Below are 25293 nucleotides of genomic sequence, written 5' to 3' on the forward strand. Positions count from 1 at the left end.
ATTAAACGCAAGAATATTCATATATTGTGACAGTATTAAACATATATCATATTATTTATTATTTCATATTATATTAAAAATATACTATATATATATACCTGTATATAGTATTCAAAAATAAATCATTGTCTGCTTTTTTCTCATTATCATAATTTTATAAATATTTTATATGTGTGTTATTATTATTTATCCAATTTAATGATAGCCTTCCTAATTACGATTCGAGCACATAGTGTAAAATAATACAATTATTATACAATATAAAAAACAATAAGCAAAATGTCAACTAATGCACCGGTAGTTAGCGTAGAGACCACTAGTAGTAGTGGTGCACCGTCTGTGCCGTTATCACGGGATGAACAACAAGCTGATGATAGTAACGATGCTATAGTGCCGGCACCGACTACTGCTACTGCTACTACTGAAACTGATGATAATCAAGAAATAGTTGCCAACAGTGGTAATCATCGCAAGTTTAGCAACAGAGTGTTTCCTCAGAAGTTACCGCCGATTCCCAAAAGGTTTAAGAAAATGTCGGCTAAATCAAGCAAATCAGGTATTGTAATAGTAATGTAATTTAGTAATTATTTAAATGTTATCATAAATTATTGTGATATAAAAAGTAGTTAAGTTTTCATCAAAAGTCAAGACTCGGTCCATTATAACGAGCGAAGGCTTTCAAGTTGTTTGGCATAACCTGTCATTTATGGTCGAAAAGCCGTCATTTTTTGGCATCAGATGCGGCAAAAAATCAAAGTCGCCGTCAGTAAGAGTCATATTGAAATGTCTGAGCGGTTCGTTCAAGAGTTCAGAGCTGACAGCCGTTATGGGACCATCGGGTGCGGGAAAGTCTACACTACTATCGTGTGTCTGTGGCAAACAAAAACAGGGTGTTTCCGGTGATATACGTATTGTTGGCTGCGATCGCATCAAAGTTGCTATCATTTCACAGAACGACTACTTGACCGACAAGTTTACATTAAGAGAGGCTCTTCTGTTTGCGTCCAAAACGAAAAACACCGATAGAAAAGTAGATCACGAAGAAGTGGTCAACAATGTGGTCAATGCCTTGTCGTTAGAGTCTGTATTTGATACCCGATTGGGCCGATGCAGTGGAGGACAGAGACGGCGCGTATCAATAGCACTGGAACTGGTGTCCAATCCAAACATCCTGATTCTGGATGAGCCCACCTCCGGTTTGGATAGTGTTTCGTGTTTACAGATAATCGAAAATCTGCGCGATTTGACACAACACAAGAAAAATCCGATGGCCATTGTGGCCACAATACACCAGCCGAGCGCACGGGTGTTCAATATGTTTCACAATATATATGTCATCTCACACAACGGCCAATGCATATATCACGGACCTCCAGGTGCGCTACTTATCTAAAGAGTTCTTCAAATTATTATTATTATTATTATATAACACAATTTGTTATGCAGATAATCTGGTGCATCACATGTCATATGTGAATCTAACGGTTCCTCTCTATCATAATCCGGCCGACTATATAGTGGAGATAGCATCGGGTGAGCACGGGGAGGAAAGTATCACCCGTTTAGCCACTTATCGCAAAGAATCGTTAAATAGGGAGATAAACATTGATAATAATGTCGACGGACAGACTGTTTCGTCACATAAATTGTCGAAAATGTCGCAAAAATACAAGTTTCCTATACTATTGCACACTTACCTGTTGACCAAACGGTCGTTCTTATTGCTTATTCGTGAACCACATCTGTCATGGATCAGGTTCTCGATGGCCATCTCATCGTCACTGTTATTGAGTCTTATATTCAGTTCAGATGTCGATAGCGCCGAGGGCTGTCCGCCCCGTAAGGAAAAGCTATACAGCGATAATCCGACCAATATTTACACTAATTATGAAACACAACAAAAACTAATTGAATCAAATGTGGGCTCACTTTTCTTCAATACGGTATATCTATTGTACAATGGGGTACTTCCTATGCTTATGACATTTACCAATGAATTTAATTGTCTCACCAAACACTATACCAATGGCTGGTACTCTACTGTCACATATTTTATATCAAAATTAATTACGGATATACCTGTCATTATGATTTGTTAGTTATCATATAAAATTAGTATTTACTACTATTGTTATATATTATCTATGATTGTAGGCGTTTTCTTATACCTGTCCATTTGGTACTATCTGACTGATCAGATTGAAGAACTCTGGAGATATCTAATGGTTTTGGTAATCGGTATATTAGTGGTACTGAACGGTCAGAGTCAGGGCATGATCTGTAGCGCCATATTTTCAAGAGATCCCGTCAAAGCCTCCTACTTAAGTGATTATTAGAACCATAGGAATAGTAAATAAAAATTATGTTTTATCTGACATTTCTGGGCACAGGTATCATCACAACGACGCCATTCTTTCTAATGAGCGGTTATCTGGTGCGCACCCGACGTATGCCTCACTATTTGCGTCCACTGACATACCTGTCGTATACTAAATATGGTTTCGAGTCTTTTGTTATAACTTTGTACGGTTTCAACCGATGCTGGTATCCCGAGACCACAAACCAAACACTGGTACAGCCGTCGTGGCTCAGGTTCATGAAGGTTATGGTTGCATCAATTGGCGAACACAATGCAAACGATGAAGATCTTGATTTTGTTAACGAAGATGGAGATTCCGATGAGGACAGGGCTACCAACGATATATTGGCCATGTTTTCCGGTCAACGGGTCACCACAACCAGTGAGCATAAGTATCAATCGATGGTTATGTCACAGTTTGAGCTCAACGATGATATGCTTTTGTCAAACTTGATATCATTGTCTGTCTATACGATTGTGTATATGATTATCGCTTATTTTGTGTTATTACGACAATTACGGAAAAGTGCTTAAAATTAAAAACTAAATTAATTAAAATTAATTACAAAAATTTTATGTTTTTTTTGTTGTCAAACTAAAATTTAACTAAAATAATTAAATATAGTATAACTAACAGTTACAGCAATTAATTATAACAATTGTTATTATTATTAAATAATTAATTTTAAATTAAAATTGTATCTGGTGTATTTATACAATTATTCAATAAATGTTATAGTTTTTAAATATTACCGTAAATCGCCGGAACAGAGAACATGTCCTAAAATCGATTTTGGACAATTACTCAGTATCTATGGTCCTATGTAACGAGAAAATAGGACCTCCCGGTCCTATGTACTCGAAAATAGGACCCCCGGTCCTATTAAATGAATAAAACATATATATTTAAAACATTTATTAAAAATTAAGACAAAATTTAGGATAATTAATTAAATAATTAAAAAAACTGAAATATTATATAAAATTAATAAAACCGGTTATTAATACAATGGAAAAGTTATATAAGAAAGTTTTGAATTTATATTTGACTCGTTTTTGCCAATAAAATCCATCACATTTTGATGACCTGCTGTTTGAAGTAAATCTTTAAAAAATTGTTGTTTGACACCACTTCTGATCATATCTTTGACAGATTTAAACGCTGTTTTGTTTGCCAACCGATTGTCGGAAAAATTAATTAGACATAAGTCTATGCAATGGATGGCTAATAATATGTTGAGTTTTACTTTATCGGTACTCTCGGTAAACTCAAAATAAATACCATGATGAAAATAATAGGGAAATTTTGTTGGCATTGATTCGGGAAAATTGAACACCAATTTCGTGAATAAATTGGGAACAACCGGTTGAACGCTTGATTTACCAATTAATACCCGATTTCGATGTCCAACATATGCGCACAGTTTGTTAAATGTAATTCTGTTTCGGCTTTCAGTCTTTCCTTTATAAACATTTAATTTGATACCATTTGGTAGTAAATACTCCCTTAAAGAGAGACAATCACCAAAAAAAAGTTTTTTTACTCTAGAAGTGTATCCAAACAAATCAGTGGCAACTTTGACGATATCTTCATCTTTGATGTGAGCAAACAGCGGATTCAATGTAGAGCTGAGTAAACCTAGAGTTACTTTATATGTGGTAACAGATGAACCCATTGGTGCCATAGAATCGGTGTTGTGTTTCATCTGTGCTTTCAAGAGATCTAACTTTACTTCAACAATATGTAGTTTTTCTGCTGCGATTGCGTAACAGTTATGATTGTCGGGATTGCCAACCGGTTCTTTACATTGAATACACAAAAACAATGGACATGTAGTCAAATGTGTCAATCGATTGATAAGCGAAAATGTTTGGCCACATCCATAGTCACAGAAAACTTCAAGAGTTTCTATCAACTGTTCCAACGATAGATTAGGTATTCCTATCTCTTGTTCGAGCATTTCTTCAGCTGTTAGGAACCACTCAGTTACTACCGGTTGTCGACAAGTAGGACAAGTTTTTCAATGGCAAGTCTGGAACCACTGTTTGTGACATTCATAACATCCTATGTGTCCACACTTAAGAATACATGGATGAGTTGCAACTTCAAGACATATAGGACATCGAGCTATTGATGCTTGAAATTGGTTCACAAAGTTTATAGTTAACCGAGAAAAAACTTTCGGGACATTCATTGTCCCAATTATCTGATCCAACAACCGGTTACTAATACTTATACTAAACAAACAATGCATTCAACAGTTAGTACAGTATTATCAATGTATTATACAGTACAGTACAATAATTAAAATTGCATCAAGTTTAATTTAATTTTTAAAAAGCTTATAACTACATTATTAACTATAGGTCATATAATAATACTGTATATTATGTGAGTTAAGCCTTTTATAAATGTTTTTAATTTGAATGTAAACTAACTATACATAAATAACAGTATATTTAGCTTAAATTCAAATAAAAAACATTTATAAAAGGCTTAACTAACATAATATATAGTATTATAAAATGGCTTTTAGTTAATAATGGAGTTATATGATTTTAAAAATGTATTTTATAAAAAAATATATGTAAGTTTTATAAAACTTTTAATTCAAATTAATTTATTAAAATGTATTTTTAAACTGGTAAATTTAATAATAATTAAATTTATAATTTTATAATTATAAATATATTAACCGTATATCCAATATCATACCAGTTACAGTATTATAACATTTATACCCTAATAATTTTTTTAAATCTAGGTTTAAAACTAGATAAAAAATTAATTATTCACATACACATTGTATATTACCTATAATATATAACCGGATCAATTTTGAACACCAATTCAATCAAAATAACAGTTTTTTAAAAATAAATATTACCGGTAAACAAGTTTATTGAAAAATATATTTTTTATAATCCCGGTACTTCCGAATTTTAATTAGATGTAATCAAATAGTTTCTCATTGTCCTCATCAAGACTACCAACCGGTTGATTACTGGCCTCATATTCTTCATCAGTATTACCACAATGTTCTTCAATATCTATTGATGGATCGTTGATATTATATTCTTCAACAAATGTTTGATTTATAACTGCTTTCAATTTTGAGTTTAATAAATCATCATTTCTTATACGGCCTATATTGCACTCAATAAAACTTTTAATAATATATTTGTTATCCAATTGATCCCATCCTTCCTTACACCACTCGGCTATCAAATCATAAGACGGTTTTCTTATATTACCTTTCGGGGTAAAGTCTTCCGGTAACTTTTCCCGTCTCATCCATTCCTTCCATTTATTTGATATAAATGTTTTCACCGGTTTGTTCCACGAAACGTCTGCTGGTTGTATTAGAGGTGTCATTCCTCCCGGTATTATCAATACTTTTGTATCACAATTCATAGAATAATATTCTTTAACTTCCTCTCCTCTGTGACACATTGCTGCATCCATTACCAACAAATTTCGATGACAACCGGTTTTATTGTTGTGGATGTTTTCAAAAAACCCCCCGGGTCTTTTTTTAAACACTTCATCAACCCATTTAATCATTAATTCTCTGTTAATAGATCCAGATTCAGATACCATAATATGAATACCATCTAAGTTTTTGCAAACTTCCGGTATTTTTTTAAGATTTTTAAAAATTATAGTTGGTTTTAATTTACGACCGGTATTGTCGGCACACAATAACAAAGTGTATCGGGTTTTTTCATTACCAGTTGTCACAACTTTGACTGTTTTTTCACCGGTTTGATTATATGTATGATTACCGGGCATATCAAACCACATCGGGACCTCATCAAGATTAAAAATAATGCCATTAACCGGTTGTATATTATCTCTCCAATTGTCTACAGAAATAAAAAAATTTTCTGCTAATTCTTTGGCATTTTTTGGTACTTTTTGTCCAACAGATGTGTTGGTTCTATAAGATATTCTATTTCTCTTCAGAAACCGGGTCATCCAACCACTACTTGCCGTAAATTTATCTCTAATCGTGAGCCCATTTCGTACCATTTCATTGTATTTCAAAAGTGCTATAGTTTTTATGTCTTCAGCACTAACTGCCAAATCGTTAGCTCTTTGTTCCCGAAGATATTTCAACGCTGCTTCGTCTACCTCTGGATACTGCGGTTTCATTTGTTTCGGTAATTGTCTTCTACTCTCTGTTTGAATATTTTTATCTTTCACTTGATGTCTGAGTTGTTGTTCCTGTTCTTTCCAACGAATTATATTAGTTCTTGGGATTAGAGTTTCTTTCGATGTCTTTCTTATAGACCAACAATTATTTTGTCTAATATATCAATTTTTCGCGACAAACAATACGAACGTTTTTTTTACTGCCAATAGAAGTACCGATTGATGTTTCGGGTTTACCGGTTGACGATTCGGGTTTACCGATTGACGATTCGGGTATATCAGTTGACGATTCGGTTTTACCGATTGACGATTCGGGTATATCAGTTGACGATTCGGGTTTACCGGTTGATATACAGTCGGTGTTATGCGAAGATAAGGTTTTGTGAGAAATGGTAGGGATTTCATTATCTGTCACTATCGTACAGGTTGTTGTTTTTTTGACGGCATTACCGATATTTTGGTGTTTATTAGTTACCACTAATGGTTTACACTCTTCAGTGTCATCTGACATATCACTCAAGTCTTGAAATTTATAAGACATTGTTATTACCAATTATTTTTGTTTGTTGAACAACAAAAAAGTTTGTTAACACATTGCTTAACAAATAAGCTTTTAATGTATTATATTAAAACAGGAAATGATTTTTTTAAATTTTATTTATAAAAAATACTAATAGATGTCAATATAACAAATACTTCCTGTAAATCATAAGTGGTCCTAAGTTAGTTAACTTAAAAAACAACCGGTTACCATGTCCTATGATCTCAGATCATAGGACATCTTTCACTTTATAGGACAGTGTCTTCTGTTCCGGCGATTTACGGTAAACATTTTGTGCCTTTCAATTAGTGAATAACTTTCAAATGAAAAGCAATTTTCAAATGATTTGAAATTTGTTGTTAAAATAATAAACAAAAAAACACTTTTGAGTAATAATTATTATTAAATTAAATATTTAAATTAATAAACGCTAATACAGTAAATATTGTAAATTTATATTGTAATTTATATTTTAAACACTATATTTAAAAAACAATATATAATAATACTGATTAATAATTACCGGTATATAAAAATTATCACATAGTAGTCACATATCATAAACACTAAAAAATTTATATTTAAAATTAATGATTATATATATAATTATCTAAATAATTATAACTCGGATTTGATATCATGTATAGGATTAACGGCTTTTCTATTTTGTAGGTTTTGTCGCATGTCTTCAATGGTGTACTGGTTTTCCACGAGAAAGGCTTCACTGAATCGATAGAAACGCTGGAAATATGTTTTCGTAAGATTATCGTCGGTCTTGGCTTTGGTGATGAACTCATCCCACGATTTGGTTGACAGTGACTCCAATTGATAGCTCTGTTTAGCCGAATAGCCGAACGACCACTTCGGCAATACTTTGCGGCCTTCGATGTTATCTTCGGTAACATTCGAGTAATACATCGTAAAGTCTATCGGCTCTCCCTTATCATATGATACGAAAAATATGAAAATTCATATATATTTTAATGTAATGCACTTTACATACCTTATTATCTAATGTGAAGAGTCTATAGCCCGGGTTGAGGGCGGAATAAGTGGTGAGACTGGAGCCGAGGTAGGCGTGTGAGACGGCATACGGTTTGTTGTCTTTATCTATGTTGTAGAGCACTAGTATCTCATCTTTGTGTGTGTGACCAAAATAGGTGCCCACAATCAAGTGTTGGTACCGTTCCATTATACGATAATAGTTATTTGTCCATGCTACATAACATTCATTCGGTGGTATATGTCCTAATTGGGTGATACATTTCAAATGTAGTTTCAAGTGTAGTCATAACACACACAAACATTTAGATAATTCAATATCTATTACATACCTATAATCATAGCATACTGTCCCTGTGTTTCTGCACTATCCAACTCGTCAATAAGCCATTGGATCTGTCCATCAGGATCGACCGGATCATAGCCGACCCAATAGTTGCCTCTCTGGGCCATTGCATTGTTCAATGCTATCACCTTCAATGCCTCATTAACCTGTGCTGAATAATAGCCACCCTTTTTAAAGGTTCGTTTGGCTGCTTCTGTGTTAATCCATTTCGACCAATAGTTATCTGCCAGTGTGTCGTACAACCAACTCATTGAAAATGTTCCGTTAGATATGGCTGACACTTCAGTGGGGATATACCTAAACATTTTATAATAAGATATAATCAAATAAAATCATGTGACTAATGCTATTATATGACATACATATTGATTGGATGTGTCTCGTGATTACCCAAACAGGGAAACACCATTTTATCGCTAAACGAAGATTTAATAGCATTAGTCATGGCGTCAATATGCAAAAGATTGACTGTTTGGGTGGTATTCCACACGTCATGCGGTATATTATCGCCCGTCCAGATGACAAAATCAAGGTCTTGGTGTTTGCGGGCCATGTCTTCAATGGACGATTCAGCAAACGATATGGGAGTATCACAGTTGTGCAGACACTGTGACCAATAGCCGGCCGAACTGTTGTGTCCGTAAGACGTCGACCGACAACATAGGGGTTCGTTGCACATGGAGTTCGAGCCGGGAGTGTACCACAAGTCCAGATGAGCGTCAGTCACGTGAATCATTTTGAGCTCTTCCTTCGGACCAGTCTTAGGAGTGAACGGTTTCTTTGGTGGCAATGGTAACTCCCATATCAACTATAAAAAATAATAATAATAAATGTTAAATAAATGTTTATTTCATTAATGAAAAAATCTTCATACTTTCGGACTCATCGGTTGTTTCAATTGAGTCATACAGTCTGGATGTAACAGTGCTCCGCACATCTCGGGTGTCGTTAGTTTTGTGTGTTGAAAGATAAAGGCCAACGAATCGGACATTAGGTTTAGTACACCACTGCACACCCGTTGTGATTGTTTGACATTTTTGCAGGCGCTGCCCGACACCAACCTAATTATGCCGCCATCCTTGATGAGTATACGGGCGTAAGTCAAGGATACGTTACATCCGCTACAGGAATCACTATCATGAGCACCGTTATTGATATCGTCCATCAATTTGGTAAACATCTATAAAAATATATATATATAATGCTATCAATGATTGTGATATAATCTTATTGAAACAATCCATACTTTTCCCAAATCATCCAAATTGATTGTACCCAAAGATTCATCCCTGAGTTGTTCATTTGTTTTGTACAACAGTGCCCGATCTAACAGTGCAATCAAAATTAACATTTAATTATAGTTTTACATTGAATAATAATAATGATAAATACAAACCATCTTCTGTATGAATATATGAAATGAGACAAAAAACAAAAATAACTAAATATCTGATATATGAAGTCATGATTAGCCTTAAAAAAATGATGACTGACTGACAAAATAATTTGATATTTTGCTGCCTTTTTATGCTTTTTTTTGAACAATTGCTGAATTTTTTTATCACAATTTCAATCATAGGATTTGAAAAAAATTCTTTCATTTAAATTAAACATTTACTGTATTGTCAAACTTTGATCTTTTAGTACATTTTTTTGCTTGTTTTACTACAAATGGATTAACAGTGATTATATATAGATTGTTAATATCAGGTATTTATTTGATTATTGATTAAATTATGAAAAAACATTGTTTCACAACATTATACATAACATCATTGATAACTAAATTCTTAGCATTTATTCTTAAGAAATATTATATCTTTAAAATGTTATATTAAATAAATTTTTGTTTATAAAATTGTTAATAAAATCATTTAAATAATCATTTAAGTATTTTTACTAAATTCTGTATAACAAATAATAATTGAATTTATCATAATTTTTAAAAATCATTGTTATGTTTACTTTAATGTAGTAATGTTTATATCACAATTAAAATTTGTTAATGAACTATACTGTAAGTACATTAGACTTAAATATCAACATTAGATTATTAGTACATACATACATAGATATTCCTCAAATAAATGATAAACTTTGAAATTAGGATTTAAAATTAAAATACATATTAGTATAGTTACTCACTTATGTTTATTTATCACTTATGTTATTAAATTTGTTGTTTTGATAACAGCAAAAAAAATCTAAATTTATTAGATTATAATATTAATTAATTAAATATAATATCATATATATAGATATAGATATATTTATTGTAACTATTAATTATTTTTAATTATTTTTTATATTAATTAACATTTTCAACAATTAATTAGACTTATAAGACAGTATAAAACTATGAGCATAACTGAATTTTATAAAATATTGAAATAATGAATAATGAAAATAAAAATTAATTTTTATGTTAAAAATATATAATAAATTTTTATAAATTCTAAATTGATATTTAGTTTATATTATTTTTGACTAATTTCACTAAAAATATATTGATACATTAGAAATAGACTATTATTATTATTATTATTATTTGACATTTATATATAAATATATTTTTTAGATAATTAGATAAGCTTAAGTAATTTTATTTGTAAATGTAGTTTAAAAATACTTCCTAAATCACTTTACGGTATAGTCTACTAAAACATCAAATACAAGTGTTTATACGATTTTCTAAATTGAATTGCTATGTATTGACATTTTAATACTGTAAATGGATTTATAAGTTTTACATGAATCTTAACTAATGATTTTTTACCATTACTTAGAAATTGTAAGTTATAATTCAGAAATAATGCTTTTATTGCTATTTTAATTTTTGTTTCTTCAAAATACTTAATTCTAGACTAAATCCTAAAATATTGAATTATCAGACAACAAATGTTTTATTTTCAATACAATATAAATGATGAATATTAAATAAATTTTCTATTTAATATTTATTATAAATAGTTATTATTATAGTAATGACAGTATCTCTAATGTGACAATTTAATGTTTTAGTTAAATTTTATTATAAATTTAAATTACACATTTATTTCTATGATTACTGTATTTCTATTGTATTTTATTCAACTAATAGTAAATTTTACCATTACTTGATGTCATTGCATTCATCGTACTGAATAATAAAGTATAAAAAAATTATTTATCATATAATAACAACAAAAACTGATATCTTATTTATAATATGATTTTAAGGTGCTGTGCAAATGCAATATAAATCTATTTGATTTAAAATTCAAAAAAAAATCAAAAAACGAATTATTATATAATAAAATAAATATGTATTTAATTTAATTTATAAATTATATTATTATAATATTAATACAATCTGTATATATCTGAAATTTTGATTTAATAATAATCCAAATATATATAAATTCAAATCATTTATTATTACAATTATTATTATTATGTGTTATGTGTTGTATGTGTTTATTTTCTTAATATTTTATAAAAATTTTGATTTGTAGACAAAATAAATATTAGACTATATCAATAAGTTTCAAAATGTAAAAACTATTGAACGACAAACAGTGTCTTCAATAATGTTGTCAAAAAAATTTTGCGGTTCAACTGTTTTGTGTCACAAGTTTTTTGTTATTATAAAACTTTTTTTATATAACTTAAAGAATATGTACTTTATATTTTTGATATAGCTATAAATAAACATTGAATTTATTATTTGAAAAAAATTATAGGACACACACACACATACACACAATAGACAAAATTCTGTATTATTTGTATTTTATTAAATTTTCATCTGAAAAGACATCAAATATTTTCTGAATATCTTTATATATATTTAACACATATATAGTATTTATTTTATACAAGTTTTTCTTTACTATTATCTCAACAGTTGTGAGCAATGTATTCATATTATAATTTGTGATTGACATCTGCTATCACTACGTATTATTATTTTGCTAAATGTTATTCAATACAAATGTATTGTATAAACTTGTAAATTAAATATTAATTTAAAAAATAATAAGTATATAACAATAAATTTATTCAATTTGAATGCATATCAATTTTTTAAAATTTATCAAACTTAATATTATTAAAATTATCATAAATCTTATTTTAGATCAATTTCAAGGATATATTAATTTCTCAAAAATGATAATTTGAAAGTTAATTCAACTGTTTTTTTTTAAATAACTATATTTAAAAGCTTTAAAAATATCAATTTATAATTTATGATTTTTTTTTGTTTTCTAAATATTTTTTGTTTTGAAAATATAATATTTAGCATAAATATTTTATTGTATTTGAAGCGTTAAGTTATAAATTAGGGAAACTTACACTTAAAATATTACTGATATGCATTTTTTCTGTATATATTACAGTTTACAAAAAAAGGTTATTTAAAAATATATATATAATTTTCTCAATTTATTTCGGATACACAGCTATAGTCTAGATTCTTGAATAAATATTATTATAAATTTATGTAAATTACACCAAAATTGTAAACTTAAAAAATAATTTGCATTTAAGTATATTATAGTTTCACTAAATGAAATAAATATACATATTATTATTATTATTATATGAATTTGATATTTGAATATTTTAATAAATATTTATCAAATCTAACTCATTTGATTAATATGACTATTATACATTTGGTAAAATGTGAAAACATTATATTATATACAGTATATTAGATAATGATGATTTTGTTATACACTATATTAGTGAATAAATGCTATTATAAGTAATGTTTCTAATGGCAAAAAAAAATATCATACAATTAGACATAACTTGTTGTTTTGAAAGACAATTATTATTGTATTTATATCATATAAAACAAGTCACTAATGATTGTAAATGACAAATTCAATACACACTGTTTGTTTTAACACTAATTTTATATAACATTTTTATGTTATTTGATGATAATAAACAGAAACAATTATTATTATTATTACTATATACTATATAAATATAGAGTAAATATATAGAGTATTATTTGATAATAATTATATTCATTTTATTGTATGTAAAAGTAGTTTTATGAAAGCGAAAATTGTGATCATTAAAAGCTAAAAGTGATAAAAACATCTATTTTTAGCACTAATTTCTAGTCTATATAATAATAATAATAATAATAATAATAATAATAATAATAATAATAATATGTTAAATAAATATAATAATAATATTATTATTATATTTTACGGCATTCATTGAAGACAAATTGAAAGCCAACAACAAAATAAAATAAATTTTATTTTATTTGACAAATATTTTCACTCATTAGCTCACAAACTATTGATTAAGTTATAAAAGTTTAATATAGACATAAAATTTTATAGTATAATATTAGAAAATAAATAAATAAAAAGAAATATAAATATAATGCCTTAGGTTTAATATTAAAATTTCAGATATAATAATAATAATAAAATAAATTTTATTTTACATAACTTTCAAACAAAATAAATATTTGAAATAATTTATAAATATAAAAATAAATTTAACGAATATAACTTCAGATAAAATATAAATAAGACATTATTAGATATTAACAATAAAAACGTTGTGTAATAATTGTGAACCATATTTTATTATCATCCAAATAGAAATGTTTGTTATAAAACTAAGATAAGTTAGGTATTTAGGTATAACTAGAGGTAGTCTACAAATTATGAATATTTAAAAAAAAAATGTTTACCATTTAATATCCGGAATATGTAAATGATTTTCTGACAAACCATAAAACCGTTAGTACAGTATAAACGGGATTTAAAGTGCTTATGTAGTACATGATTATCCATACTTTTAAATTGTGTGACAAATAAAAACAAGATTTTATTTACTATTGAAAAAAATAACACGTATAATATATTTATATGATAATCATAGACATCATATTATTAATTTCGTAATACTTAATAATAATTTATAATATTTATTTAGCAATAAATTTATGGAAAAATTCTACACTATTATGTACTATATGTTGAATTATTATTACTATTAATATGTCGTTTAGATTTTTATTAGAAGATTCCGATTGTGAAAATTTATGTAATGTATAAAAAATGATGAGCTCTGGTGAGTAAAAAATTGTTATGAAAATGGGAGGCATTTATTTTCATCCTTTTTTACACATATAGAGTATATAATTTATATATATAGAGTATTATTTTGATTATAATTTAATGACAAGCAATTTTTTAATTGGATTCAATATATATATATATATTAAAATTAACATAATATATTTTTTTATCAAGTTCATTTTTCAAACAATTAATAGAATTATTTTCATTGTAATTACTTTCAGTAAATATAATAGATTTATAATAAGTTTTAATTAGAGAGTTAATAACAGCCAAAATACTTATTAACTGTTATTAACATTTTATATTTTTTTATTGATATTATAATAAATATCATTATTACTACAGTTTAAAATTACATATTATTATAATTATGTTAATCGATAATATTAAGTTTATACATTTTAATCAAATAATCAATTTTATTTGATTTTATTGGTGAATACATCATACACTGTAATAATAGATTACATTATAGATTAAACTATTAATAAACACACATTTCTATTAATAAATATCTCATTAATTTTGGTAAATGTGAACCAATACTGTAGTTAACAAAACAAAGTCGAGTCAATAATAAATGCCTTTCGATTTTATCATTAAAAGTACTTTATTATACAGTATATGACTGAACTACTAATAACTATACTTATTATTAGTAATAATAAGCATTATTGAAGAGCCCGAGCGTGTGAATGGACAGATCATTGCCAGGGGTCAGTTGGTTGGGTTTTCTTAATTAAATCAAATAAATGGTTGTTAAATAGTAATGGATAATAATAATAATAATAAGTCAATACATAAATTTTTATTACTGTATATTATATAATGTTATTATAAGCATCGGTTGACTGGGCTTTATGTCGCACATCTCGGCGCCTCAAAAAACCCAGATTACCGGCTAATCTAATGATTCAATTATTGTCCAACAAATTCTAGGTCTATAAATCAATTATACACTAATAATATATTACCACAACTTTTAAAGAGATATACAGTATATACTAATATAATTGAAATTACATTAATAATATTATTATTATTATTTATTTGTGGTATCTGTGTGTGCATATTAAATGTAATATTTTTTGTTGTATTATATAAAACTAAATTATTAACAATTACTCAGAAAATACATATATCAATATAATATTGTTATATAATATATTATATAATAATCGATTGCATTAAAAGATCGATAAATATAATATTTATGATAAACAGTATTTAATAATAATAATAATAAAAAACCTTATTTTAAAAGTGCTTTATTTTCACTCAACCAATAATTCAACTCAAGAGTATAGTACATACTTATCTGTTATATATTATTAAAATATTGTACACAAAAAATCTCTGTAATGGACACAAATATATTAATATATGGTATAGACATAGATCTATATTAGATAATACCGGTACTATATTTACTGTAAATAAGTGATTATAGATTATGTTATATTTTTTCAATCTCTTGAATGTCATATTTTATTTTTACTGTCTCATAGATTATACAAAACATAGTCTATTTTTTGCTATTATTAAAACTATATTATTATTATTATTATTATCAATAATCTTTAATAAAATCCAAAATACAAATAAATGTAGTTGTAAATAAATAAATTGAACATATAATTTCGTATTTTAAGTAAAATTAATTATTTTTATTAAATAACCTATAAGTTATTGTTTCACAATAAGTTTTATATATTTAATTAATCATTAAATAATTGTTAACTAAAAAGTAAACATCATCTTTCAATTGATAAATACTGAATTATTGATTAAATTATTTTGTATTATTAATACTAAACAAAATATTGTAAACTGTATATAATGTGTACAATAAATTGATATTGAGATGCATTAATAATATTTTTATTTTTTTTTTGAAAAAAATAAATAAATTTATTATCGAAAACTTCTAATCCCATGAATGCATAATTTATTTGAAAGGAAAAAATATCAATTACTTATTGCTGACAGTAGTTAATCAAAAATGATTGTACCGTAATATAACTTACATAACTTAATGATGAGTTATAGTTATATATATAAAAAAAATATTGGTCCAAAAATAGCAAACAATAACTGACAGTAACGACAACAACAACAACAACAAAAATCTATTGAAAATAATCCATGTTTAAGTACATTAATATCTTCTCCTAATATTTTAGATATACTGTAGTATACTGTACTATGATTATACAACTCTACCATTATATAATACAATATATATATATATATACTGTATATAACTGATACTGTTTATGGGCTAAGCCCGGGATTTATAAGCATACCATAAACTGTATAGTATTGTACTGTAGAATAGATATACAATATAAAGTGTATAACACGAGTCAAACAAAAGTTAATACATTAATTGCATTTAATGGATTCGTATAATAATTTATAAACAAATGCATATAGTTATACATCAACAACAAATGATAATTTATCAAAATATTTGTTATAATTTTGGTTTTTATTATTTTTTAAAAAATAGAGAATATTTGGTAAAATCACTTGAAGTTCATTCAAATGTCATGACTTTCTTTTCGCGGGTATTGTTGTGATGAAAAAAATATAGAGAGAAAAAATCTGTTCATATAATAAAGTATGTAATACTGTGTATACCGTAGATACCAATATACAAGCAAATAGATAACTGTTTGCTATATTAACTCATATATATATACAGTATAAAATTATATATATAAATTATATTGTATATACATTAAATATATATATATAGAGTATACTGTATATATTATTATTGATCGGATGTAAGGAAAGAGTGTGTCTACATGTGTCTGTAGAGTATCTAACTGTGCACTCTGTTAGCATACATATAGATATATATAAATTTATATATAGAGTTTATGCTCATTGATTGTGATATTAGGGCACAGTTACTAAAAATAGCAACAAACAGTTTCAATAATAGACAGACATGAGTGTGCTATACGTAGAGCACATCAGAGAGTAAAAGCACAGTTTGTTTTGTAGCACTTGTTTGATAGGCCTGTCATTTGGCTTTAGTTTTTTATATATATTATATTCACTTTATTCACAATTGACACATAAAAATAATAGCAATTTTTTCTATCTGTATGTATGTATGTATGTGACACCAAACTATTGTTAAATACCATACTATTTGATGAGAAACAAAAAAATTTAATATTTTATTCCCAATTCTCAATTAGTTTTATATTAAATATTTATTCTTTGTGTTAACATTTTGTGTTTGATTATCAGTTTTTTTCTTTTACTTATTTGTCTAAAATTATTTGCAATTTATTTGTATAGATTTTTATTATTCAAATAACATAGTTAAATAAATTTGTAACAATTTAAACTTATAGATAAATTGCTTTAAATAAAAAAAATGAAAATTTTGATTCTGTATTCCCAGAATTTTGCACAAAATATATATAATCAATAAATCGTATGAAAATTATATATAAATATATATATAGTATATATATTTCTTAATATATATCCAATAAAAATACTAAAATAAAGTCATGTTTATTCAAATAATCAATATTATTATTATTAACATTATTATTATCATTACTATTCTTAATAATATTATTGCTGATGTTTTTACATAACAGTTAAGTATAATATGACATAATTTTCAAATGTTTGCCTTATATATTATAATATATATATATATATATATATATAATGTTATATACAGTATTAACAGTATATCTAATATAAAATAGCAAACATTGAACTTTAAGTGAAAAGTTCACTAACACTACTATTTTGTGTTTGAAATGTCAAAGGTCTTGAATAATATAACAACAAAACAAGTATTATTTATTAATTTAATATTATTGCACACAATTTATTTGTTCAACATTTACTTAATGCAAATTCAACTATAAAATAAATTGATAAAATAAAATTCTATTTCTAACACTTTTATTTTTTGATATAAATATACAAAAATATATAAATTATTTTAACAACTAATAAATAAAAATTTCCATTAGATTTTATGGAAAAAATGATGATAACATTTATTTATTTTTACAAATGAAACATTAATTTTTTTATTGGATTTTTATAATAATATAATATTTTTACAAACTTTACAAACAAAAACTAATAACCTATTTCATGATAAATTGTAAGTAAATGCTTCTAAATTACTATATAATATAAATTATTAATAATTTCAATTACTTAAATAATCATTAAGTGTCTAACCGATAAAATTGATTGTAATGGCTAACATTTTTGCTATATATATATGTTATCAATCAATAAATATAATCAATAATTTATTACTTATTACTTATCATTTTTGTCAAATTAAATAAAAAGTAAACTTAATAATTACGGTAATAGTGATATAAATATGAATCAGTAACTAGTATTAATTTTTTTTATAGTGTATATATATACAACTTTATTTATAAATTATTAGTAAATTAAAACCAATAGTATATTTAAATAAGCAAATAATCCAATTTTTGCTAAAAAAAATAATCTGCTATAATCCTTGCATCAAAACAAACACATTGTATTTATAAAAAAATTATTTGTTGTTGAAAATGAATGAATGAAAATTATGCATTACTTGTAAAACTAAATTCAATTAACATATATTCAAATTTAAACACAAATTAGATATATTAGAGTTAATTGCAAACTGCTAACTGAAAATTTTCATATAATCACAATAGTGTTTTTATAACAAATCTAAATTATACAGTACTATATATTTATATTTATATAATGTATATATATATATATATATATATATATATATTACTCTAATGACATGTGCTTCACAGGAAAACTATATAAATTTATATATAATATATAAGAGATAATAAAAATATATCATATGACTGAAACAATGTTGTGTTTGTTTTGCACATATTCAACAAAAAATCGATCGCTATTTTCATTTTCAAAAACTACCCGAAACTCGTGATAATATTATAATAAAATCTCGCAAATAATGGTATCATTTGATTCACTGACTTTACTCATTACACAAACATAGACATTGTGTATATGTATATACATATATATTATAGTTTGCATAGATTAGACTCCCCAACACTTTAATGGCTATTGTTTTTCATTGCCAAATACAATACATAACAAAACACAAGTGATTTTTCTCTATCATATCATATGTTACACTAGAGTTTACTGAAATTTTTGTACACTTTCACTTAACACTATCACAAAATTTATTATTATTATATATAAGATGTACCCGAAAAATACAGTATTGATTTTTATTATGCCTAAGACTAGTAGTCAACAAAAAAAATTTTTTTAGTGAAAATTGATTATATTTTTTGAGAGGAAAATCAGCGGAAAAATATTTTGTATCGTCATTTCAAAACATAGTTTATCAAATAATTTTTGTTTACTATACGTATAAATTCATTATTTAGATAAAAATAATGATCATACAGTGTGTATGTATAACTATAATAATGTATACAATTTATGATATTGTTTAACAGTTTTATTGAAAAAAATCATATTAAAGTTTTAGGTGTCGTATTGAAAACTTTTTTTTTGTTGTGTCTAAACTATCCAATCAATTATAAATATTTACTTTTAGCTTTAATTTGTAATAGCGATATCATTAAAATATAATTGTTATTTTCAATTTTAGTATATAATTGCATACTTAAGGCATAATATTAATTAATTTTTTTACAGTATATATATAAATTGAATGAGTGGGTGAGTGAGTGAGTGTGTGTGTGTGTGTGTGTGTGTGTGTGTGTGTGAATAGTAGTAATAGTTGATGAATTAAATTAAATAGACTAAATATTTAAATATGAATCAGAAAAACTTATTTTAATATCAAATCAATTATTATAATTACAATTATCTCAATAATAAATTTTTTGTATCTTTTAAAAATAGCAAAAATATACTAATCTTTAAACATTTTAGAGAAAAGCAATTTTGATTATTGAAGTTTTTTCTTATAATTTTCAAAGTATAGAGTATTTATTTAATAATACTAATGTTTTTTTCCATAATATCAGATGAAAATAAAATAAATTATTTCTTTAGAAATTTTTAATCCCTTAATAATTTAAGGCAAAAAATAAACTTATATTTCTTACTATTTTTAGAAAAAAAAACAAACTTAATTTGTTTAACAGTTTAATAGTGATTAGAGTTATTTTTATCTTATTGTAAAACGTTTGATATTTACAAAACAATTTAAGGTATAATAGTTTTTTTTGTTGATAACAATTTGTTATATTAATTAGAAAATTAGCATTTCATTTACATCATAAACTGTTTGGCCACTATCAGTGCCAATTCAATTAGTCCTGTATTGTTAAAACTGGAATTATTACAGAAAAATGTAACACAAATGTGTTGTTCGGGTAGTATTACAATAATAGTTGCCAATCCATACAAACCACCCGTTTTCCAGATAACCTTCCTTATAGATGCCGGCATTTGGCATTTATTGGTACATGTGATTGGTTTGTCCAATTCAATTACTTCCCATCCGTGAGCTATTAGATATATTTTTTCAATGAAAATATTTATTTTTTTAAAAAATAACTACTAATATATAAATTATTAAAATAATTAATATCACCAGTTTTATGAGTTCCAAATTTATCAATAGTTTTCTTAAATATCGGTTCCCATAATTGGTTAATTGTCTCCGATTTAAGTAAATCTTTAGATATATCAATAAAAAAATTAATGAAACTTATTTAATAATTTAATAGACATAAATCTATCGCATGTTACCCGGGTTAGTATTGTTGATATTATAATAGCTGTCTAACATAAAGTCAGCAAATGTTAGCAAATCGTCGACATTTGACATCATACCTCCGGAGCTCCACTGAGCCTCTACTGTAAGTGAATCGTCTAAAATAACTGCATTCATGAGATGCAACTGTGATTTATTGGTAGTCGGGTGCAGCAAATAGCCAGAATCGCTACGTATATAGTCGTGCACCCGATGCCTGACAACCATTCCGTATGTCTCGGCCATCGTTGCGTTCATATGTATGTCACGCATCAGTTTGTCAATAGTTGTGGCAAAGTTTTCATTGGTCACCGACTCGATTACGGCTCCGAGAACTTGGTAGGCATAGTTTGAATAGTTATACTGAGTTCCCGGAGCTGAGATCAATGGGTCATTTCTAAACTTAGCTACCGATTCGGTACAATTGGTGTACTCGTATATTTTGGTCATGTCTTTGTCAGAATTGTCTACTGGGAGACCGGATGTATGTGACATAAGCTGTCCTACAGTAATGTCCACATCCTTGCCCTTCCATTGTTTGACGGGAAAAATGCCTGGTTTTAGGTATTTATAGATAGACTCGTTTAGACTAAGTCTACCGTTTTCCATAAGTTTGCCAACCAGTGCACTGGTCAAAGACTTGCTAATACTGGCCATACGCCACATCGAGTATCGGCGTACGGGAACGTCGTTCTCGATGTCGGCCCAACCTAACGGCACGTCAACAATATGTCGGCCATAACGGCTCACACCAACTGCTACACCCGGTATCAGTTGATTTACCATTAAATGCGACAAATAGTCTACAGTTTTATTAGTTGATTGTTCAATATGTGTCTGACTATCATTTAAACATAAACAGTGATACAGATCGTCATCATTGGTTTGACATAAACAACAATGAATTAATGTAATTAAAAATATTAATTTAATTATAAACATATTTATTTATTTATTATTTTCAATTATTTTGTAGTTGTTGTTGTAAAACATTAATTTTTTAATACTTTTATTATAAAGTATATTATTAATGTTTCTCAAAATAACTTTAATTTATAAAACACTTTTAATATTGTTATTTAATTTTATCTAATCATTGGTACTTATATTTAATCAGTTTAATTATCAATATTTAATATTGATTTACTTTATATATTTATACGAATCAAATATTTTATTGATTAAAATTTAATATTAGTATAAATTACCGGTAATAATATGATAAAAATTAATTTAAATCTGTTTACACAAATGTCAGCTGAAATTAAATAAATATTTTCATTTAAAAAATATATTTACTATAGTTAAGTTTTTATCAATAAGTTGATTATTTGTGATTTTTATTTTATATAATTTATAAATAATTTGATTAATGTCTCAAATTTTAATAACAATATCAACATAAATGTATTGTATTGTATATTAGCCCAACTTATTTGTAAACATTTAGTTTGTATATTGAATAGTTAATTAACATAATTAGCTATCGCGTTAAATTCAAAAATATTTTGCCAAACTTTTTCAAAAATAAATTAGTTTTCTAAAAATAGCAATTTAATCAAAATTTTAAATTTGATTTTTACACATAAAAACTAGTAAACTATTGATTTATTTCAAAAAAAATCTGACTAAACTTTTTTTTTGTGAATAAAGTCATAACTGGAAGCAATCTTTTTTTAAACAAAATTTATATCACTATATATATTTATATACTATATATAAAATATATATCTTATGTACAATATTTATATAATATATATTTTATAGTTTAATATAATTTATATTTTATGCATAAAAATTGAACACAAAATAAGTCTATTGGTTTATATATAAGACTATATATATATATATTAAATTTAGCTATTTTTAGACGTTTTATTTGATAATTTCTCTGTTGTTACCGAAATAAATATAAATAATATAATATAAATACAATACATATTCTATGGTCTGTAAAAAACTTTATACAAATGAATAGAATCGGCAAAACTTTTGATATAAATTTTTATGAGAAATTTATATATATATATATATATATATATATATATATATATATATATATATATATAATAAATATATATATTTATATTGATATATCTCAAAATATTTCGTGTTGTTATTGTGACAAATACTAGGGATAACCAACATTTATTTTTTGTGCATTTGTTTACAACAGTATTTGGCTATAAATTTTAATATTACACAAACATACATACAGTAAACATACATTAAAAATAGAGATGTTGGTAATCCCATACAATTTTAATAATTTTATTTTTATTGACTTTGCATTTATATTTATTATTATTATAAATTTTACATTTCTGTATTAAACATTATTTTTCTTTTGTTCATATAAAACAAAAGCAAATATAAAAAAATTTTAATATTTAATATACGTATAAAAATATTTTATTATGATTGTATTACAACCATATAAATAATACTATTATATTATATTACATTCATTGAATTTGAAATTAATAATTTTATTATTTTTAATATTAATCAAATATACAGTTATAATTTATGTATATTATTTTAATATTTTTGTAATGCAAGACTACAATTTCAATAACAATTATAGTATTAAAAGTATAATAACAATAACATTAGTGAAAATAATTTTCAACTACTGTAAAATACAGTATTTTATAATTTAGAAAATATTAAAAAATAATAACTTTATTTTAATTTATTTTATATCTCTAATGTTGACAATATTTTTTTTTGCTTAACCATATAATAGTAGAAAATGATCACATATTAAGTATGTGTTATCAAAATCATTAAATTTATATATAAATTATACGCTTATTATTTCCATTTGTGTTTATTATATATTTAACTGTTATATTATATTAAATATAAAAACAAATAATATAGTGCCATAATTTATTATTATAATAAAAAATTTAATTAATTTTCATATTATAATTTTATTAAAATAAAATACGGCAATAATTATTTATTAAAATTTTACAACCACCTACTATTCAAATGAATATAAAAAAATAAAATAAAATAATAATAATTCATATAAACATTGGTTGTGTTAATAGATTTTAATTTAAAACCACATACAGTATTATTTATTAGACATAAAAAAATAAAAACAAAAAATAGTCGGCGTTTATATATAAAAATCATATTTTCTATTGTTTAATGAAAAGGACTGTCTATTTATAATATTTAATATATATATTTTTTGACAGTAAAAAAATTTATAGATTTATATAATAAATACTATATTAAAACATGAATTTGGATTTTATATGTCTTGCCTCTAATCAAATGTCTTTCAATCTTTAGTTTTTATTTTTTTCATTCAATATATATGTAAAAAGTAAACTCAAAAGAAACGTTATGACGTCTCTTACGTTTTAATGACACAAAAAATGATGTATAAAAGTACTTGTAATGTAAAATCATATATAGTGTTGTAAAGTACAGTACACTAATAAAATGCATCTTTAAATTTAAAATAAGATTTATTTATTATAACATCTGTAAAGTGTAATATCAGGAAAAAAACTAAAAATAATAATGTTTTGCATATCTAAAGTGCAAATAACATTATTATTGAAAAATAGATTTATAAATTTTTCAATATATTATATTTATGATTAATATCAATAGAATTTAATTCTAAAAATAAATTTATTTATATATAAATATAAACTCAACAGTAATTACAAAAATCATTTCAATTGCATGAATGATGATAATTATAATAATTTTAATCAAAATAATACAACAATTTGAGAATAATAATAAGTTTTTTTTGCTGATAATTTAAGTTAAAATTGAATCAATTAATTAACAACTCGTTAATGATTTGTCGGTAAACTCGTGTCGCAAAACTTTGTGAATTAATTTGTTTAGTTTATTACGTGATTTTTATTTGTAAAAACAAAACAATTTGTCATCATTTCCGACGAGTCATCGCTTTTTTATATCCAATCTATATATATATATATATATATATAATATATATCTGT

General features: G+C 25.4%; 3 protein-coding genes across 4 annotated transcripts; 1 reads left to right on the plus strand and 2 right to left on the minus strand.

Moving 5' to 3' along the window:
- Positions 1-279: 279 nt before the first annotated feature.
- On the plus strand, positions 280-2893 carry LOC128955604 (ATP-binding cassette sub-family G member 1-like). The gene is made up of 5 exons (XM_054301278.1): positions 280-556; positions 624-1376; positions 1447-2094; positions 2155-2325; positions 2391-2893. Exons 1-5 carry the CDS (start codon positions 280-282, stop codon positions 2891-2893), a joined length of 2352 nt encoding a protein of 783 aa, XP_054157253.1.
- A 4753-nt stretch (positions 2894-7646) lies between these two features.
- LOC128955284 (sphingomyelin phosphodiesterase-like) lies at positions 7647-9901 on the minus strand. Its single transcript, XM_054300940.1, has 7 exons — positions 9801-9901; positions 9651-9730; positions 9279-9584; positions 8767-9212; positions 8391-8701; positions 8060-8304; positions 7647-7995 (listed from the first exon to the last, which is right to left on the minus strand). The coding sequence occupies exons 1-7, from the start codon at positions 9868-9870 to the stop codon at positions 7675-7677; spliced, it is 1779 nt and encodes a 592-aa protein (XP_054156915.1). The 5' UTR covers positions 9871-9901; the 3' UTR covers positions 7647-7674.
- A 10849-nt stretch (positions 9902-20750) lies between these two features.
- On the minus strand, positions 20751-22163 carry LOC128955419 (serine beta-lactamase-like protein LACTB, mitochondrial). Of its 2 annotated transcripts, XM_054301087.1 has the most exons (4): positions 21373-22163; positions 21289-21321; positions 21131-21214; positions 20751-21044 (listed from the first exon to the last, which is right to left on the minus strand). In XM_054301087.1, the coding sequence occupies exons 1-4, from the start codon at positions 22076-22078 to the stop codon at positions 20806-20808; spliced, it is 1062 nt and encodes a 353-aa protein (XP_054157062.1). In that variant the 5' UTR covers positions 22079-22163; the 3' UTR covers positions 20751-20805. The 2 variants fall into 2 exon arrangements, with proteins under 2 accessions (XP_054157062.1, XP_054157061.1); XM_054301086.1 differs by having other exon boundaries at positions 21289-22163.
- Positions 22164-25293: the final 3130 nt, after the last annotated feature.

The sequence above is a fragment of the Oppia nitens genome, unplaced genomic scaffold, assembly GCF_028296485.1.
Source record: "Oppia nitens isolate AA-2021 unplaced genomic scaffold, nextdenovo-longstitch-racon4-pilon3 scaffold2_pilon_pilon_pilon, whole genome shotgun sequence".
Lineage (NCBI taxonomy): Eukaryota > Metazoa > Arthropoda > Arachnida > Sarcoptiformes > Oppiidae > Oppia > Oppia nitens.

What these genes read in the sequence shown, in the direction of transcription:
- LOC128955284 (XM_054300940.1), bottom strand. Translation starts at nt 9,870, where the DNA reads ATGACTTCATATATCAGATATTTAGTTATTTTTGTTTTTTGTCTCATT. An exon ending in ATATATTCATACAGAAGATG is followed by an intron (nt 9,731 to 9,800) that starts GTTTGTATTTAT and finishes TTGCACTGTTAG; the next exon opens with ATCGGGCACTGTTGTACAAA. An exon ending in GAGACACATCCAATCAATAT is followed by an intron (nt 8,702 to 8,766) that starts GTATGTCATATA and finishes TAAAATGTTTAG; the next exon opens with GTATATCCCCACTGAAGTGT.
- LOC128955604 (XM_054301278.1), top strand. Translation starts at nt 280, where the DNA reads ATGTCAACTAATGCACCGGTAGTTAGCGTAGAGACCACTAGTAGTAGT. An exon ending in CATATATCACGGACCTCCAG is followed by an intron (nt 1,377 to 1,446) that starts GTGCGCTACTTA and finishes TTTGTTATGCAG; the next exon opens with ATAATCTGGTGCATCACATG. An exon ending in TATACCTGTCATTATGATTT is followed by an intron (nt 2,095 to 2,154) that starts GTTAGTTATCAT and finishes CTATGATTGTAG; the next exon opens with GCGTTTTCTTATACCTGTCC.
- LOC128955419 (XM_054301086.1), bottom strand. Translation starts at nt 22,078, where the DNA reads ATGGTAAATCAACTGATACCGGGTGTAGCAGTTGGTGTGAGCCGTTAT. An exon ending in TATCAACAATACTAACCCGG is followed by an intron (nt 21,215 to 21,288) that starts GTAACATGCGAT and finishes ATATATCTAAAG; the next exon opens with ATTTACTTAAATCGGAGACA. An exon ending in ATTTGGAACTCATAAAACTG is followed by an intron (nt 21,045 to 21,130) that starts GTGATATTAATT and finishes TATATCTAATAG; the next exon opens with CTCACGGATGGGAAGTAATT.